At 38.9% G+C, this 20,195-nt stretch overlaps 1 protein-coding gene across 1 annotated transcript in view; it reads left to right on the forward strand.

Annotated features, from left to right (window-relative positions):
* MND1 (meiotic nuclear divisions 1) overlaps positions 1–20,195 on the forward strand; it is a 51,247-nt gene that overhangs the window by 24,018 nt on the left and 7,034 nt on the right. Inside the window, exons 5-7 of the mRNA XM_024569277.3 lie at positions 7,523–7,597; positions 10,266–10,380; positions 20,012–20,056. Coding sequence (XP_024425045.2) covers positions 7,523–7,597; positions 10,266–10,380; positions 20,012–20,056 — 235 coding nt within the window. The remainder of the gene's footprint in view (positions 1–7,522; positions 7,598–10,265; positions 10,381–20,011; positions 20,057–20,195) is intronic.

The raw sequence follows: 20,195 nt of genomic DNA on the forward strand, positions 1-20,195 counted from the left end.
TCTCTTTTTTGTCCAGGGGGAAAATCTCAGAAGGCCCCTTCCCCAAGCAGGCTGCCCTTTGTGTCTCATCGGCCAGGTCTGAGGCGCATGCTCCCGGTGGAAGGGTAAGCTGTCCCAGTTCCCCCTTGAGAGCGGGAGGCACCGTTCTCTCTGAGCACGAAGCCATTCCAGTCTGAACAGAGTTGGAGTTTTGTGTGTGAAGGCTTTAGAGAGGCAACTACCAGGGTCTGCAGAATTTCGTAGATATGAATTTACAAGTCATATCTTTTAAAGTAAATGTTTTTATTACTTCTCTCCATCATCTTGGATAATCAAGAGTTAAATATATGTTTGTTGAGATCAAGTGACTCAAAAATTGGGGGTGGGTAGTAGATAGAGGAAGTATATAAACTGAGTATTTTTATTAGTAAATAATAAAAAATAACACAAAATTATAACATTATAGCTGTGAAACATGAATTTTTATGATAGAACTTAAGAGACTTATTTTTCATATTTATTTGTTTGGCTTTTGTAGTAGGTAGCTTTAGGCCAAGCTTCTGAACCTTCTCCTAGGAATTATCCTCCTCTGCTCTTGGAGCACCTTGCTGGATGAGTTTAAAAAGCGGACTCCCGAACTACGGAATTGTCACCAAAACACTCTTCGGTGCTTTTCGCAGGAGTTGCAGGTTTATGAGAGCCATTCTCCCGTCACAACTGTTTTCTCCCCAGATCAACCACCCCGGAAAAGGTTTACTCCACAAATCACTGGACCTACAATTTTGATGTCCTGCCACCAGGTGGTGGCAGCCTCAAAGTCATGTGTATCCTTAGTCTCGGAATAGCCCTCATTTCAGTTTGTTTGGCCTGTTTTTCCTCAGAAAGCGTATCAGTATTTTATACAGTTTCATATTTCAATATTTCTAATCTCTCTGGTTGACTTATGTATTTAGAAGTTTTACAGAAATAGCAGTTAGTTAAGTGCTTTTTTTGTTTAAATATGCTTTTTTACTTGACCAAAGGTCATTCTTCAGACTTCCAGGCCTGCATTTCATCCGGTTCAAATGTAGGGTTTTGTTTAGGTTCCCTAGTATTTATATTTATTTATAACCATAAGTTTCCTACACTATAAATTTTTTTGAAAAATAGCTTTTGATTAGATGCAAAACAACCTCAATTTCAAATTTTGTTAATTATTTTCTTTTTAAAATCTATATGCATTTCACCTTTTCAATAATTTTTAACACTTAAAAGTGCCTCAAATTGCCCTGGCTGGTGTGGCTCAGTGGATTGAGCACCGACCTGTGAACCAAAAGGTCACAGGTTTGATTCCCAGTCAGGGCACGTGCCTAGGTTGTGGGCCAGCTCCCCAACTGGGGGCGTGTGAGAGGCAGTCAATCGATGTATCTCTCACACATTGATGTTTCTCTACCTCTCTCCCTCTTTTCCCTTCTGTCTAAAAAGTAAGTAAATAAAATCTTTTTTTAAAGAAAGTACTTCAAATCTTAGCTTGTTTGGCTGCTTTCCACTCTTGAGTTAGTTTACCATCCACACATGTTAGCTTGCTCTCTTTACTCTGCTCAAGCTATTTAGGCTATGAAAGAGAAGGCATTAGTTTGCCTTTGTAATCCTCTGAAATCCAAGTTTTACTGAACCTTTCAGCTTTATGAGGCAGAAATAGAAAAAGAAGAAAGATGTTGTTCTGCCACGAGCAAGGAAACATCCCTGCCTGTTTGTGTTTTTCCACAATGCCAGGTCTGTTAGGGGAGACCCCCCCCCAAGCCTGTAGAGTCACATGTGGGTTACACAGAGAGGGGGAGCTTATGCTATAGCAACGAGCAAAGCAAGCAGCTGCCGTGAGGTCTCGATCATCGGCGGGTCCCCAGGTGGAGAGGTGGCTGCAGTAGCGGCATGGTCCAGCGGAGCACGACCTGGAGTACAGCCAAGCTCAAGCACTGGGTGGTTGAAGCTCTGAGTTCTTACAGTCCACAAGGGGCTGCATCCCCCTCATTTCAGTGTCCACGTGGAGTCCTTTTCCAAGTGTCCAGACTTGTGGTTTGGGTGTTCTGGGCCCCACCGAAGGGCACTCCTGTTACACCCCATCACCTCAGTCTTAGGCATATTGCCGCTTGACTTAATGGTCACGGCTGACAGCAACTCCATATTTGATTGTCAAAGGTGTCCATAAAGACCGCTCTGCTCTTGCTCTATATACTCTCTTAAAAAGATTTTTTTAATAAAAAGCCTTTATGGGCAGGTATTCTAATCACTGTTTCTCAGCACTATTATCTCTTTATGACTTTTTCTTTGGCTTTATAAATTTAATGTAGAGTTTCTTATAATCTGGCCTATTTAAATTAAATTTGAGATAAGCACTTTAATGCTTTTTACAACAAGTATTTTGTTGTATTTTAGATTGGTGGCTTCTAATGAAACTAAATTACTTAAAGAAATTGAATAACTTATTAGATCAAAACATTTTAAATTATACTCGAGCAACGTTTTCGTTAGAAATTTCAGTAGTGGACAATCTTAATTCTCCTAAGAAGTTTGGGGAAATTTTAGAGTAAAACATGAGCGTATTATTTCCCACTGCTCTAGAAAGATAGTAGGAACATAAGCAATACCTTATGTAAAGATGATTTTAACATTATGTAGATCTACAGGTAGATTCTCGTCGATTATTATAATCTATAAAAGTAAGGAGCTGGATAGCAGCCCTGGAGTTCACTGGGTATGCGGGTGTCCCTGTGGACCACAAGTGAGCCCCAGTCAACAGCGAGAGAATATTCTGTCCCTGAGGACACTGAAACCTAACTGAGAGTCTGTGTGGAACGAACCTCTGAAAAACCAGGCTGGAAGGGAGTGGGGCTGTGAGGGGTGGCGTGTCGTGTAGCCCCCAGAGGAACAAACATGTCTTCTGTATCGTGGGGATCATGGGTAGGGGGACCCGACAGGAAAGCCTACCGAGCACCCAGAGGCTTGGCCACGCAAAGATTCAGTGTACACATCTGTCAGGCCCAGAGAGCACTGCGGCATCTTAACAGCAGTACAGAATGTTCTACCCCCTTGACCTGTTTTTTCTCCCCTTCTCCAAGCCTGGGTGGGGGTGGGGTGGGGGCCAGGAAGGAGAAACAGCAGTCGGGGGACTGGAGGGAGAACAAAAAACTCTAGACCAGGAAAGAGAAGGACAATGTGTCCTCTCCAGCAAAAGAGCCCTTGCAGCCGGTTGCTGTGGAAAAGGGGAGAAGTCTTACTTTTAAATCAAGATGTAAGTGTAAACTTTTGTGTTAGACATTCTAATTTCTGAATCAAGGCTCTGATTGACAAATGAAAATAATTGTAGATCTTGATTAAGAGTAATCCAAGGAGTCAGTGCATTTTTTTTTGTCAGAGATAGGCTCTCAAATGTATCAACAGTTTTGTTGCCACTTTAAAAAAACTCTTTTCTCTGAGTATTTTACAGTGTCCTTAAAAATTCTTTGAAAACATTTCCTTTGGCTATATAATTGTGACACCTCCAATACCATGAAATACTGATTGAATCTCTAATGTTAAGACAATTACATGGCTCCTGTCTTTATATATAAATATATCTTTATAGTGTTTATTGTTTCATTAAATTGATCCCTAAATTGAATATTGCCTTAAAAGATACATTTTAATGCTTTAATTACTTTTCTTAATTTTTAAAAATGTTTACTGATTTTAGGGAGAGAGGGAGTGGGGAGAGAGAGAGATACATCAATGTGAGAGAGGAACATTGATTGGTGGCCTCCCATACACACCCCAACCGGGATCGAACCCAAAACCTACGTATGTGCCCTGACCAGGAATTGAACCCCAACCTTTTGGTGTATGGGGATGATGCTTCAACCAACTGAACCACATTGGCCAGGGATGTTTTAAATACTCTTTATAAGACTTTTTAAGTATATAAAATTTTAATGTGAAAGATACTGACTGTATTTTTAAGGAAAAATAAAAAACATAGAACCCATTTTTCTCATGACATTGCACATGGATTTTGATAAAGCTGAGCCTGCTCCGGATTCGCTTGCTATTTCCTCTTTCCCCCATTTTCTGCTTTGACATTCTTTCCCACCTATGGAAACGTCCATCTTCCTTTTCTTTGCTTTGGATTTTTTTTTTTTTTAATTTCTAAAAAGGAGCAAATAAAAATTCCAAAGCAGCCAGCTTGAATCAGTCTTTCTGTTCCTCTTATGAATAGGCAGTTCCTCCAGGCAGTGAACTAGCCCTTTAGAAAACATTGGCGTTATGTTTCTCAGCCCTGAGTGTCTGTTTAGGTGGCTTGGAATGCATTAAAGAGACGCATTGTGTCGGATCCTCAAATCTAAAGGTGAAATCCTGTTCTTACTGATTATAAGTAGTTTTTGTTGTTGCTGCAGCTGGTGTTTTGTTCTGAGTTACTGGATTTTTAAAAATTATTATTTGCTTTAGTGAAAGTTGGAAAAGGATTTACTACAGTATACAGTTCGTTCTTGCTTCATGTTGTAGAAACGGGTCAGGAGAGTTTGCTCTTTAAAGGAACCCTATGCTGAATACCTTCTTTGAATAGAGAGTATATAAATGTGGGCTTGTCTGTTTCTTCCTGTGACACAAATAATTTGTCTAAGTTCAGGCCATAATATTTAGCAGTAATTAATTACTTTTTGCTGATAAACTAGATAATATTCTCTCATATATTAGTATCTTGTGTGTTTTTTTGTTGGGTTTGTTGCTGCAAGAATAGATGTTGTTTAGATCAGTTCTCAAGTGTGGGGCCCCCTCCCAGAAGCATCAGAATCACCCTCACCTGGGAGCCCATTAGAAACGCAAGCTATTAGGCTCCATCCCAGGCCTCCTGTTCAGAAACCGGGAGGTGGAGCCCACAAACCCGTGTTTTAACAAGCCCTTTCGATGAGTCTGGTACATGCTAAAGTTTGGGAACTCCTGCTTTAGATAATATCTGCACAGCTCTTATCACTTGAGGCCGGGGTTTGGTTTCATTCCAAGATATGCATTAGGAACTATGGCAATAAGCTTTTGGAGGGATGTGTAGATGGAACACTGATAGCAAAGGCTGCCTCACATGAGTTGCTCTCATTGTTTCCAGTAGCTGAGATTTTAAAAACTAAACAGAGCCAAGAATCCTTCACTGTTGAGCTGAACCAAAGTGTTTCAGTACTTAGGATAATTAGCAGAAGCTTCTCATTTGTTTACATCCTTTAGATTGTGTCTCCCTTCATTACCAAGACACTAAAACTGACAAATCATGAAAACGTGTTTCAAATACATAAGGTTATTTTCAGAGTTAAGGAATTTTTTAATTAGTTCTTGTTCAAATGCTTTTCAGGTGTAATAATTACAAGCAGACATACAATACCTGTGGCACTTCATTAGTATAATACATGTATTTGTTAATTATTAACATCTTTATATAGGTGTTAACTTACTTCTAAATGTTTATAACATCTACCTATCTGGTTGTTTTTAAAACATTTTTAGGTCTGTCTGGTGTGGCTCAGTGGATTGAGTGCTGGCTTGTGAACTGAAAGGTCGCCAGTTCGATCCCCAGTCAGGGCATGTGCCTGGGTTGCGGGCCAGGTGCCCAGTTAGGGGCTTGCAAGAGACAACAGATCCATGTGTCTCTCATATGTTGGTATTTCTCTCCCTCTCCTTCTCCCTTCCTTACCCTTCCTCTAAAAATAAATAAATACAATCTTAAAAAAAAATTTTTAATGGAAAAATGTTATGGTAGTACGTATGTCCATATATGTGTACATTTTTTTACTGGAAAATTCTCTTTTCCTGAACTTAAATATTACATGCATTTATTAATTATTTCAAGTGGATCCTTCAGGGTGGAATATTAACTTTTTAAACATGGTGTTGTTATTTTGTAAATGGAAACACCTTTTTTTTTTTAAAGAACTAGAAGTCCTTGCTAAATTTAGGGCTTTAGAGCTTTTCTGGATCTTGAATCCACAGCAGATTCTAATTTTTTTGACCTAGGAAGATAATTACTCTGAAGAAGAGGTATAACTGGTTTGGTGGGGGTGTCGTCTTGGCAGCACAGGTGGATCTTGTCCAGGCCAGGATCGGAGTCAGTGATGAGGAGACTGTTAGAGAAAGCTGACAACGTCCCTTTGTGTGTATTGAGAAGTGGAGGATTTCCTAAAGCTAGGGTAAAGCTACCAACTTTTTGAGGACACTATTTGTGATTTTTAAGCAAAAAGGGTATCTAAGTATTGTCCACCCTCTCCATATAACTGTATCGTATTGTGAAAGGTCAGTTTCGTATAATCAGCCAAACGAAATCACTCATTCAATCCTTATTTTCTAAATGATTTTGACTCAAGAATGAGGGAGGATTGGAACATATTTTAAGAAGGTCCTTACCCAATCAAATAAGTCTGTAATTTCTGACTAGTTTATAGCAAAAGATGTGGTGGAGAATTTAGTATTGGGAATTTCCTGTGATTATTTATTTATTTATGGGCTCAACTGAGATTTAAAAAATTGAGAAGGGGAAGCAATGTTCTGAAATTAATTAGTCTTTTTGTGCATGGCCCAGCCGCAGCTAATGAATATCCTGTATCTATGGTCTTTTTATGCTGGTGCTACTTAGTCCATTTTCAGGTGTAATTTACTGCTTTCTAAGCTTAGTACAACACTTAAACCATTCACTTTTATGGTATGGCTATGGTATGGCCACAGGCTAATTGATTTTTTTATTTTCTGAGAACTTAGAATATAAAGTATCAATTCCTCAGAAATTACCTTATTCAAGAAGAATAAGTGATGCATTAATTTTTGTCTTTGTTAGTGAAATAGGTCACATACAAGTCTACAAGAAACAATTTAAGTGGGGCTGGGTGGGGGAAAAGGGGAGGAAAGTGGGAGACATCTGTAATAATGTCAAAAACAACAAAAAAAGACAGCGAAATGAAATTTGAAGAGAATTTATATAGAACAGGTTTTGAATTTTCAAATTCAATTTTTATTTTTTAATTTTTTTAACTTTTTAAAAGATTTCATTTATTTTTAGAGAGGGGGAAGGAAAGGAGAAAGAGAGGGAGAGAAGTATCACCCCCCTACTAGGCACCCCCTACTGGGGACTTGGCCCTCAACCCAGGCATGTGCCCTCACTGGGAATAGAACCAGCGACCCTCTGGTTTGCAGCCTGCACTCATTCCTCTGAGCTACACCAGCCAGGGCTCAAGTTCAATTTTTAAATAATATGCCTCAAGTTATTTGAGATCGTGGTGGGGAACCTGATAAATGAAAACTAGAAAAGATTTAAAGCATGTTATTCATTTTCTGGGTAGGTTAGGAAGAAATATTTTTAAACTTATTTTTCAGTTTGTCCTAATGGTTCATGGTACTTTGTTCTCTTTGAATTAGCGTAATTCTCAATGTAGTCTGACCTTTTCGTTGTATATGGGCGGAAGGCAAATCTCAGTTAGGCTTGTTGACTCATAAAGCTTCATGTTTAGCAAGTTTACCCTAACAAACCGTTTTGTTTGTTTTACTTCTCTAGTTATCTGAGGGAAACCAAAAGCACGGAAACCTACAGAAAAGCATTGAGAAAGCTCAAGTCGGCCGCCATGAAACGGTGCGTTTGTGTTGGGGACTCTTTAACCGTTCAGTTCTCAGTAGCAGAATAAAGACAGACGGGCTCCAGGGAGGGGTGTGCCGCTCTGCCAGCGGGGGAGTGGCTCGCGGCAAAGGACAGGAACATTGGCCCATAGGGTTCGCTAATGGTGAATCTAAGTTCATTATTATTTTGTGGTACCGTATAGGGCAGCATAGCACAGAAGCTGGAGCCAGACTGCCTGGGTTCGAAAGTCTCCTGAGCTCTCTGCTCTTGATTTTCTCAGTTGTAACATGGGGAATAATAAAATCTACCTTGTTAGGTGATTGTGTGGATTAAATTAATATTGGCAAAGCCCTTAGAAGAGAACCTGGCATAAGGTAAGCATTATATAAATGTTTCTATATGTTTTTAAGAGTCCTGTTCTTTAAATCTTGCCCCAGAACAAATTGAAAACTACCAATATAATATCCTTGTGACCTTTAGTATTTCTCAATCATTTAAATGAATATTGACTCACTCTTATTTTTTGAAGTGCAGTGTTCTCTAAAGTGTTGCGTTGGGCTTTTGAAAAGTTACTTTCTCATTTCGCCATCATCTCAGTACGGGTTCCTGACTTGAGAGAATATTGGGGATCGACACAAACCATTACGCATTCTATCTAGCTCCTGTTTGTGCCGCTTGATTGTGAAGGAGACTTGAAAACTTGTCAGACTGTAGATGAGAATACATCTCGGGTTTCTTATTTTATTACATAAAACCACTGCTCTATGCCTTTCAAAGTTAGTTTACGTGCCTCCTTTCGTGGGAATAGTCAGCATCTTCACAGCGGGGAGCCACAGAATGGTGATTTCTAAAGAATATTCAAGGGAGGGGATGTTCTGGGCATAACCTGAAGCTGACAGTAGCGATTACCACTTCTTTATTTGATCCTTTTTTTCTTTAACGTTGGCAATAACTTATAGAAACACCTTCAACTAATGGTGCCCTACCCATGCCCCCAAGTTGTCGGCCAGTCTGCTGAGCTTTACCCAGGCCCCTGGCACCATTGCAACAGGTGAAGAAGCAGCAGCACACCTCATTGGTGCCTGCAGCTATCGGGAGAGTGTGGTAGGTCAGAGAGGCTCCTGAGAAAGATGCATTCTTATGACCAGCCTGCGCTCACCAGTCAGGATTTTCCAGAAATATGTAGCTCCTGTCGACTAGATATTATGTATGGTGATGATGCTGACGATGATAATGAAGAAGAAATAGCTAACATAAAAGCTCTGCTTCTATGAGCCAGGCAGGTACTGTTCCAAATGCATTTTTTATATTTATTCAGTTCTGCCACCAGTTCGAGGAGGTAGCCATAATTACTATCTCCGTTTGGTGGAAGCACAAAGAGGTTAAGTAATTTGTCAAAGATCTTTGCGCTAGTAGCAGTCCGAGGTGGCTTCCAGCTCACTGTGTCTGGGGAGCTATCATTGCATCCACACAGATGTTTATCATCCTGCTTCTCCTGTCTTCATTAATTAGCTTTTTTCCTCTCGTTTTTTCATTGGGAAGCATATGTCATTTGGGTGTGGTTGGCAGATAATGACCATCTTCTATCGTAGTTACTTAAAAATCGCTCCTGAGCTGTGCTGATATAGTATACACTGATCACGTGTGGCTGTTTACACTGAAATTGAAATTAAATACAATTAAATTCAGTCTCGCGGGACCAATAGCCACAGTTCTTGTACTCAGTAGCCACACGTGGCTAACGTTTTCTGCATTGGAGGACACAGCTCGAGAACGCTTCTGTCACTGCAGAGCCCCGTCGGACTGTGCCGCCCCAGAGCTGCTCTGGACAGGCCAGCAAAGGGCTTTCTTCACTGGGGAGCCACAGAGAGCAGACAGAGGCAAAAGTAGGAAAAGACAAGCACAAAAACACAAGCTAGCAAGGAACCTTCAACATGTCTTTTTAGTCAACACGAACTCCTTGGTTTTGCCTCAGACTTAGCCTATAATTCTGCACCATAACCTTTGCCAGTATTTGATTTTTGTTTGGACTTATTTTTCAGGTTTCACACATACGAATTGAATACTGATAGCACCTGACTTCTACCTGTTAGTGAGAACTGTGGCTAGAAATTTCAGGTGGTGCTTATGGGATCACATTAAGTTTAAAGTTTTATTCTGGTGTAACTTTAAAGGAACAGTGATGGGAGACCGCAAGCTACAATTCTGTTATTTCTGATTTCCTTGAATATTTTTAAAGGTTGAAAAATTGTCTAGAACACGTTTAAGAAAAATCCTGTAATAACTGATGCTGCCCTGAATATTACTTACATGTACAGACACAATGTGGAAGCTACCCAGGCAGCAGTACGCTTTTTCTACCCAACATGAGATGGCATGGCCTTCGAGTGCACGCGTAATTGCTCGTCTCTTGCCTGTCAGGAGCCTCTCACTCTACCTGTTCTCCGCATTCGGTGTCAGTGCGTGTTCATGCGTACAGGGTGCCTGGGCTGTCAGAGAAAAATGATGATCCAGTTTGTCCGTACGCGATGAATATATGTAGGTATATTTATAATAATGTCAAAGCCTCATGCTCATCGGTTATGAGGAATCAAATGAAAATGTCTATAAGGTATATAAGCTTATAATCTATGGCATTTTATTTGCCTTAGTTGTACATAAAACTGTGTTTTTATAAATGCAGGAAGAGCGAAACAGGCTAGCAAAAGAGCTTTCTTCACTTCGAGAACAAAGGGACCGGCTCAAGGCAGAACTAGAGAAATACAAAGAATGTGACCCACAGGTTGTGGAAGAAATACGTAAGTTTGTGTCACATATTGAGGATTTTAACTTTGCTAATGAAAGAGACTTTGTACCTCTGGTTGCCTGGTAACCATTCTCCAAGTATATGAGCAAATAAAGCCATTAATAGTATTCATAGTGCATGAAAATTTCCTTTGAGGAGACTTAATGTTAAAACATTGAACAGTGGTAGCTTTAAAATGAAAAGCATATCAACAGTAAGAAGTTTGGTGAGGTAGAAGGGTAAAGACATAAAATATAAGCTCAGGAAACTAAGGAGTCGGAGAAGGAGCTAAGTTGGCCCCAAGTACCTTGACGCTAGAAAGAAATCCACCATCATCTTCCAGGGAAAGTGATATCAAACTAGAAGTGTTTGCAAGTCGCAGAAAATCAGCCTGTGCGTTGACTTGCCTTTTGAATGTGTAATGATGTCTTGCCCTACTTTTAAAGCAGAGTCTCCAAAGCTTCATTTTGAATAATTCGTATGTATTTATGTAAACATAGAAATTTGAATATTTAAAGAAATGAAAGGGTATATTTTAAAGATGCTGCATTTAATTGCTAAGGAAAATATAGCTTTCTTCACATTTTTCTGTCTTAGCCTGTTTTTTCATTTATGGAACTTTATAATTGAAACTTTTAGTAAAAACTGATGTTATACTATGTGATTGAAAGATTTGAGAGAAAATACATTTGGCACTTGAAAGTTAGCTGATTAATTTGATTATAATTAAGTTATCCTTGATGGTATTCTTCACAACTGAAAGAACTGTGAACCATTTAGCTAGTGTAATCTTAAAGTTAAACTTTATTTTAGAGACAGGTCCCCGTCCGCACAGCTCCCGGGGGCTCATCCCGCACATGTGGTACACCACCTGGGGGTGGCGTGTATCTGTGGCTCCGTTGATTGTCCAGGGGGACTTTCAAAGAGAGGTGGAGGCAGAAGAACCCGCTGAGCTAGTCACTTTCTGTAATTAAGATTTTGGGGAGACAGGGTAGCTCTTTCACGCCACCCACAGATTCGTTTATCCTGCAGAAGAAAAGTGCTAAGCAAATCTGTTGCTACAAAATTAACCACTTTAATCTGTTTTAAAGTTTTAACTAATATCAAATGAGATGCTCATTGAGTACAAGGACATCACAGTGGCAGGAGAAAGGTAGGAGGTTACTGCCAGGAAGTTTCGCCTGCTCACGCTTCATGCTTCATCTTTAAAACAAAACCCGGACTGTTTGGTAAAGAGGACATCAAATATTGTGTCTTGTCTACAGCAGTTTTTTTTTAAGTCCTAACGCAAGGATGTGTTTATCAGTTTGAGAAAGAGAGAGAAATTGATGTGAGAGAGAAGCTTCGATTAATTGCCTTCCATACATGCCCCTACCGAGGATCAAACCTGCAACCTTTCGGTGTTCGGGACAACACTCCAACCAACTGACCCACCTGGCACAGACTAAGAACAGTTTTATTACCCAGATTTAGTGCCTTCAGCTGGTTCATTTGCAGGATCAGTATAGCTGTACCCTCCAGCAGTTCATCATGAAAGTTCTGCTTTCACACAGTAAAACAGTAACCAGATCTGATCTGTCATTTGTTACTCTTACTTGGTTCTACCTTGCTTCCTGATTTCAGTTTTGTGTGATTCTTGGATGTTTTCCTTGAAGTACCAACTCTTGCTTACCTGTTTCATTCTCTTTCCTGTCGAGCACCGACAACTCTTAGCCATAACCAATCAAGGCTGCTGCCTTTCCACTCTGTGGTCCCCATCGTGTTGCCTCAGCTGGTGAGGTGACCCTGACCGATATCACTTCCACTTACGGCCTCCCCTTTTTACAGTATTTGTCATAATTTTGACTTCGTCGGTCCTCCCAGAAATGGCTAAAACTCTTCTTTAGGCTTAGAGAACTAATCTGTCATATACTGATGTTGACCCTAAGGCAGTGGGTCACCTCGAGGTACAGAAAATCAGCAGGGATAGAGAACTGTGCCAGACTGATTCTTGAAGTGGGAAAACTTTCATTGCAGATGTTACCATTCCATGTACCTCTGAGTCATGCAGCAGTTTCGGCAAGTGCATCACCTCTAAAAAAGAAAAATAAAACTTGAAGTTTCAGGGTGTATAGAGGGTGATGGATTTTCTGGAGAGTAGGAAGCATGGCTGAGGGGAAGTTGTAACTAATTTTGTACTGGTTGCTGGAGTTCTGCTCTTCATCATAACCCTTGAATTTTAAAGCTTCGTGAATTGTTTCTCAACCCAAGGCAATCATGCCGGTGTCAGTTACGGGTGTGAGGTCTGTTTGAGTGACAAGAAGTTTTCTGGTTTAGAATGAATTAAGAGACTTTATCGGTCTTCCTCAACATCAGACCTAGATTATCTTTTAGTATTTATTTGTACAGCCACATAAGATGGATCTACGTTTTGATCCTACAGAATCTGTAACGACGAATTTATCACAGATGTAATTTTTGACATTTTCACATTGTACATTTCTGATCAGAATAGGGAATGAGCGAAAGTTCTTCCTTCCTGGCTTTGTGCTATTTGTTACCTCCATTAAAAAATACTATTTTTATTATACATTAATTATAGAAAATTAGAACATCTTTAATAGGCAGTAGATATGCAGGATAATCGCATTATTTCATAAATATATTTTAGATGTCGAGGTAAGACATCTTTTTCTATGAAAAGCTACTGAACTATAATCCGAAGGTGGGGTGGTGGGGACTGTCAAAGCCTACATTTCTGTAAACAGAATTTTTAGTCTAATTTCAGTTTATACTTGTTTAGAGAAATGTATACTCTCTCTGCTTTTAAAGTTCAGCTAACAAAATTTTATTCAGATGTGGCACTTCCACGTCTAGCACAGATAGCAATGCACTAGATTTATCCTCCCACCTGAACCAAAAGTATATGAAATAATGGTTTTCAAGATGCTTCATGTCAGACGACACAGGACAGCAGTCATTAACGCAGACAGAGTGAGCCTTATCACTGTTCCTCCTTACTTGGTGGGGTTGCCTGGCTTTGGCACCAGGAAGGAGAACCTAGGCAGGGTTCTGCGGACTCCCTTAATTGAGGAGAAGGCATGGCGGATCAGGGAGAGCGGCATGGCTGGAGCTGGCCAAGGGCAGCACACTGGAGAGGAGAGAGGCACATGGAAATTTGAGAACCCTGGGTATTTATAAAGGGTTCCTCTCAGGTATTCAGTTCATGAATATGAGGAGACTGCCCAACGCTGGGAAAAGAACAGTCTCAAGGAATGAGAAGGAACAGTGCCAGGTACTCACATAGGACCAGGAACAGTGCTTTCTCTTACCAGCCAGCTTGGAAAAATGTACAATTCACAAGGCATTGGGTAGAGTACTCTGGAAGGTCTTACCTCTTCTTGGCCCACCTAACAAACCATAAAAGCAAGTCTTGAAAGCATCAAAGTGTTTCAAAGTAACTTTTGGCATCCCAGAACAAGTTCAGGAACATTTATAGGAGTACAAAAGTATCTAGCACCCAACAAAATAAAATTCATAATGTCTGGCATACAATGAAAGATTATCAGGCATTCAAGGAAGTCGGAAAACATGATCCTTACAAGAAGAATAAACCGTCAGTCAAAACTGACCTAGAACTGACACAGATAGTTAAATTAGAAGATTATAACATTAAAAGTTATTGTAAATGTATTCTATATATTCAAAAAGTTAAGTAGAAACACGGAAGATATAAAAAAGACCCAAGCCAAATTTGTAGAGATGAATATTTCTGAATTGGAATAACAGCACATTAAACTATGCAAAGGAAAGGATTTGAAAGGAAAAGAAAGCATTTGAAGACATAGCAACAGAAATGATCCAAAATGAAACTCAAGACTTTCTGATGACAACAGCATCTGTGACCTAGTCCTTTCGTAAGCAGAGGCCAGAGGAGTGCATCTTGGGGCAGCAGGGGCTTCCAGGCCAGAAAAATATCTGAAGAAATTTCTATCAGAAATAAAGGCTCAGTGGTTTTCAAATTTGATGAAGATTATAACCCACAGATTCAAGAAATTTAAATATGTCATTAGTAAATGGCAATGATCTCCTTGTCACTAAATCTAAAGAACTTTTTTAGACTTTAACCTCTACTCACCCCAAATCCCCTTTCTCCAACGAGACTACTGTTTTTGAATGTGCTTTTTGATAATGAAGTGTTACGTAGTATTGGCTGTCGTGTTATTGTGGAACAGAGTATACTGGATTAAAGTTTTATGAGTTTCACGAATTGATTTTGATAGGACTTTTTTTGTTTGTTTTTTTTAAAGATTTTATTTCTTTCTAGAGAGGAGAAGGGAGGGAGAGAGGAAGAGAAACATCAACGTGTAGTTGCCTCTTGCTCATCCCCTGCTGGGGACCTGGCCCACAACACACACATGTGCCCCGCCTGGGAATCAAACCGGCGACCCTTTGGTTTGCAGGCTGGCACTCAGTCCCCTGAGCCACACCAGCCAGGGCAAGGATTTGGTTCTTAATGGCATGACTATAGCACCCATATTACAACAATTAGAATTATCTTTAAATCTGTCATGATTTATTTTGAAACAATTTTTCTGCTGATAATAGCTATAACCCTTATGTTCTTTTACACATGTCTATGTGTTATCTCTTACTTACTTCTCAATAATTCCTGCAGGAAATTTTTATGTTTCATTATGCCAGTAGAATTACTGATATCATTAAATAGGTATTGGCAACATTAGTTGCAAATATTCAAGAATTAAGTAAAAGGAATAATTTATAAAAAATAAAATTTAATTTTAGCTGCTGTGACTATTACTTAAGAACAAATGAAATAAGTTGTAAGAATTGAATTCCCACAAAAATACTTGAAAGTAAATCTTAGAAGTACTTAAGAACTTTTCTTAGAAATAAATGTCAGGATGACAGTAAAAATGGTGGAGTAATGACTTCTGAAAATGTTTATCCTTCCATGAAAGCTGGCAAAAATTGTCACAACTTTGTCAGAATTCTAAAAAAACCCCAAAGATTTGCCTAGTGGAGGAAAATGGCTAAATCTCAGCAAGAATGGGTGTATTGTGGTGTTTTAACTTGCCCTGCGTTCAACTTCTCCTCTCCCGCTTTAAAAAATAACAGCTCTGCATCCTGGTATCAGAGGAAGCAGAAAGAAGCTGGATCTCTTTAAAACCCTCCTTCCCAAACAGTTGTCATGATTTGATGTCTCTAGGGGTTCCCTGAAAGCCACCAGTAGAAAGGATTGTCTTTATTTGACCTGAATTAGAGTATGCTCAATGCTAACAGCCTCTCTCTGGGGAGTGTTTGTCTAAAACAGTTATAGGCAAGAATTTTAAGTTTGTGTCTGTCTTAGGTGATGAACAGCAATTCAAACAGACTAACCAAAAAGCTTCAAAAGGGAGGCTGAGACCCTGGCCCAGTAGCTCAGTTAGGGCATTGTCTCAATACGTGAAGGTTGCAGGTTCAGTCCCTGGTCAGGGCACAAACAAGAAACTAACCAATGAATGCATAAATAAGTGGAACAACGAATCAATGTTTCTTTCTCTCTCTCTAAAATCAATGAATAACAATTTTTTTTTAAAGGAGAGACTGAAGGACATGTTTGTTGGTGCCTTGAAAATCACCATGTTCCTGGAAATCTAGAAGGCCACATGCATTGCCTACGTCTTGCACATTCTCAGGAAAGACCTGAGAAGTTCCTAATTTCCCACCTCCAGCTGACCTTCCTTACATTCCTCAAGCAGGAAGTGAAAGCTAACGCAGAGTTGTAAATTGCCTAACTGAGTGTTTAGACATGCCCCAACATACACTTATAAAAAAAATCTTAAAAAAAAAAAAAAAAGAAACAGGAGAAAGCCCCGGCCATATGGCTCAATTGGGTGGGCATTGTGCCACAGAGCAAAAGGTCGCTGGTTCAATTCCAGGTCAGGGTGCATGCCTGGGTTGTGGGTTTAGTCCCCAGTCAGGGCGTACACAGGAGGCAGCCAATCGATGTTTCTCTCTCACATCAATATTTCTCTCCCTTTTTTACTTCCGCCCTTCTCCTCTGTCTAAAAATAAATAAATTAAATATCTTTAAAAAAAAAAAGAAACTGGAAAAAGAAGAGCAAACTAAACCTAAAGCAAGCAGAAGAAAGGAAATACAATGAATAGAGCAGAAGTAAGAGTAATAGAGACTTGAAAAATGAAAAAATCAACAAAACCAGAAGTTGGTTCTTAAAGCAGATCAACAAAATTGATAAACCTTTAGCTAGACTGACCAAGGAAAAGGAGGATTCAAATAACTAAAATCAGGAATGAAAGAAGGAATATTATTGTTGACCTTACAGAAATAAAAAGAAGTATAAGGGAATGCTATGAGCAGTTGTAGGTCAATAAATCTGATAAGCTACGTGAAATTAGGAAATTCCTCAAAAGATACAAACTACCAAAACTGTCTGAAGTAGAAATAGACTATCTAAATAGATGTTTAACATGTAAAGAGATTGAATTAGAAATGAAAATAAAACTTCTTGCAACGAATAGCCTAATCTATGCTTCAGAATTCTACCAGTTTAGAGAGGAATGAACTTTTCAAAAAAAAAAATTAGAAAAGGAGAGAACATTTCCTAACTCATTCTTTGAGGTCAGTATTAGCTTGATACCGAAACCAAACAAAGACATTATAAGAAAAGAAAACTAGATGAATATTGCTTATGAATATAAATGTGAGAATTCTCAACAAAATACTAGCAAATCAGATCCAGCAGTATATAAAAAGGATTATGCAACCTGATTAACTGACATTTATCCCAGGCACGCAAAGTTGGTTCAACATACAAAAATCAGTCACATACGACATACTTATAGAATAAAGTTGGTAGAACCCCACATGATTGTCTCAATAGGCAAAAAAAAGTGTTCGAAAAAATCCAACACCCTTTCACAATAAAAAACATTCAATAAACTAGGAATAGAAGCCACTTTCTTAATCTAATAAAAGGACATCTACCAAAAAATGCATAGCTAACATCATGTTGAATGGTAAAAGGCTGTGTGCTTTCCCCAGGAATGTCTACTTTCACTACTTCTGCTCAACATTATACTGGAAGTTCAAGCCCGGACAATTAGGCAAGGAAGAAATAGTTGGCATCACGTTGAAAAGGGAAAAATAAAAGTGTCACTGGTTGCACTATAGCCCTAAACAACCCACCAAAACCAACCAACCAACAAAAAGCTATTAGTGGTAATAAGCGAGGTCAGCCAGTTGTAGCACAAAATCAATATAAAAGAATTGCTTGTATTTTATATACTAAAAATGAGCACCCTGAAATGAAATTAAGAAAAAAAATCCCATTACAACAGCAGCAAAATGAGTAAAATTCCAAGGAACAAAATTAAAGAAGTGCATGACATGCTGAAAACTACAACGTTGAATGAAATTAAAGACGTATATGAATAGAAAGACATCATATGTTCATGGATTGAAGACTTAAGGTTGTTAAGGTGGAAATACTCCCCCATTTGATCTATAGATTCAATGTAAAACCTAACAAAAATCCAATTGCTTTTTTCAGAATATGACGAGTTGATCCTAAAATCCATATGAAATGCAGGGGACCCAGAATTGCCCAAAAAATCTTAAAAAAAAAAAAAAAAAGGGGGGGGCAGACTAAAATTCCCAGTTGCAAAGCTGCATAATCAGGAGAGTGTGCTACTGATATAAGAATATACCAGACGTGGAGGCTGACAGAATAGAATCGAGAATTCAGAAGTAGACCGAATTGATTTTCAGCAAGTGTGCCAAGACCATTCAATCAGGAGTGAATCGTGTTTTCAACAAGTGGTGCTGGGCACGAGTGGTTGTCCATGTGCAAATAAATCCATGAGGACTGTCACCTCGCATCACATTTAAAAATTAGCTCAACCAGATCAAAGACCTATGAGCTAAAACTGTAAAACGCTTAGAAGAAAACATAGGCTCATCCTTGGATTAGAAACCAGTTTCTTGGATATGACACCAAAAGCTCAAGCAATCAAAATATGTAGATAAATATGACTTCATCAAAATTTACTACTTTTTGGGTATCAGTACATTATCAAGAAAGTGAAAAAACATGCACAGAATGGGAGAAAATATTTGCAAACTTTGTATTTGACAAGTGTCCAATATCATATATACTTATATGATAATATATAATATATATTATATAATATATAAATCTTACAATTCAACAATTAAAAAACAACCCAATTTAAACATGGGCAAAGGATTTGCATGGATGTTTTCCTGAGAAAAATATACGGTTGTCCAATAAGCACATGAAAAGAGGCTCGGCATCGTTAGACAGCAGGGAACTGCAGATCAAAACCACAACGAGATACCACTTCACGCCCATTAGATGGACGTCATAAAAAGAACGGAGAATAATTGTTGGTGAGGATGTGAAGAAATTGGAACTCTTAGATTTCCGGGGGGGGTGGGGGATTGGGTGAAGCAGCCACTTCTAAAAACAATTTATTGTTCCCAGAAATGTTATGCATAGAGTTACCCTTTGAGCCAACGATTCCATTCCTAGGTATATACTCAAATTGAAAACACGTTCACCCTAAAATTGTTAAACTATTCATGTTAGCAATAATAACCCAAATATTTATCACTTGATGAATGGGTAAGCAAAAGTGGTTTATCCACACAACGGGGTATTATTTGCTGATAAAAAGGAATGAAGTAGTGATACATGTTACCACGTGGATGAAACTGGAAAGCATGTGCCAGGTCGAAGAGGCCAGACACACGCTGGCATCTCACTGACATGAAGTGTCCAGGACAGGCAACCCTGTAAGGATTGAAAGGAGATGCATGGTCTCTGTGGGGCTACTCCTAATGTGTAGGGGCTTCCTTTTGGGTGATGAGAATGTTCTAGAGTTAGGTAGTTCTGGTTGTACAGCCATGCGAATGACCTAAAAGCCACTGAATTACACACTTTCATATAGTGAATCCTGTGGTATATAAATCTCCTTCCAATAAGTAAGTTCTGTCACTTAATATTTATTCCCAGTTCATCATGGTGTTGCTATGTGCCGTGCAGATTAGCTTGAAAGACATAGTATAGACAGAGCCACATTTAACAGCAGGATGTATAGTTCAATGTAAGTAAATATTTCCCCCTGTAGGGCTGCTGTATGACCACTGAAATGTTTTAGGTCAGGTTTAGTGTGATCTGGTATATATGTGTGTGTGTGTGTACGCACACACGGTGCACTAAAATTCTCACCATTAACCTTACATGATTTTATCTCATTTCGGGGTTGTAAATTGTGAGCAGTTTATATCTCAGACTGACACGTTGTCTTTAAAGGAGCAAGTACGGCAATATGGACATTTAGGGAGGGGCATGGTTTTCCCTTGGACTTTCTATTCATGACTGATGTAACTACAGCTTCTAAAATCTGGTGGGGGGAGGCTAAGCAGGTTTGTGAGATAAGATATAGCACAATTCACAACAATAAAATTAGAAAAAAAATATATATAAACAATTTGAGCTTCTTTCCATAGCCATTTTATTTGTATAAACTTGTTCACAAAAGAAAAAGAATCTCTAGATAGATGAAGATGATTGTGTGTGTGTGTGTGTGTACTTATGTATTCCTTTTTTTTTTTTCAGGTCAAGCAAATAAAGTAGCCAAGGAAGCTGCTAACAGATGGACTGGTATGTATTTTAATGGCACTGCTAAAATATAAACTTCACACTTACTCTGATGTGAAATGCAGAAGCCATTGTGCCTAGTTTTGTTCAAGGAAAGACATTTTTAATCTTATTATGAGTCATTTTGTAAAGTTCAAGATTT

This window comes from Desmodus rotundus, chromosome 9, assembly GCF_022682495.2.
Source record: "Desmodus rotundus isolate HL8 chromosome 9, HLdesRot8A.1, whole genome shotgun sequence".
NCBI lineage: Eukaryota > Metazoa > Chordata > Mammalia > Chiroptera > Phyllostomidae > Desmodus > Desmodus rotundus.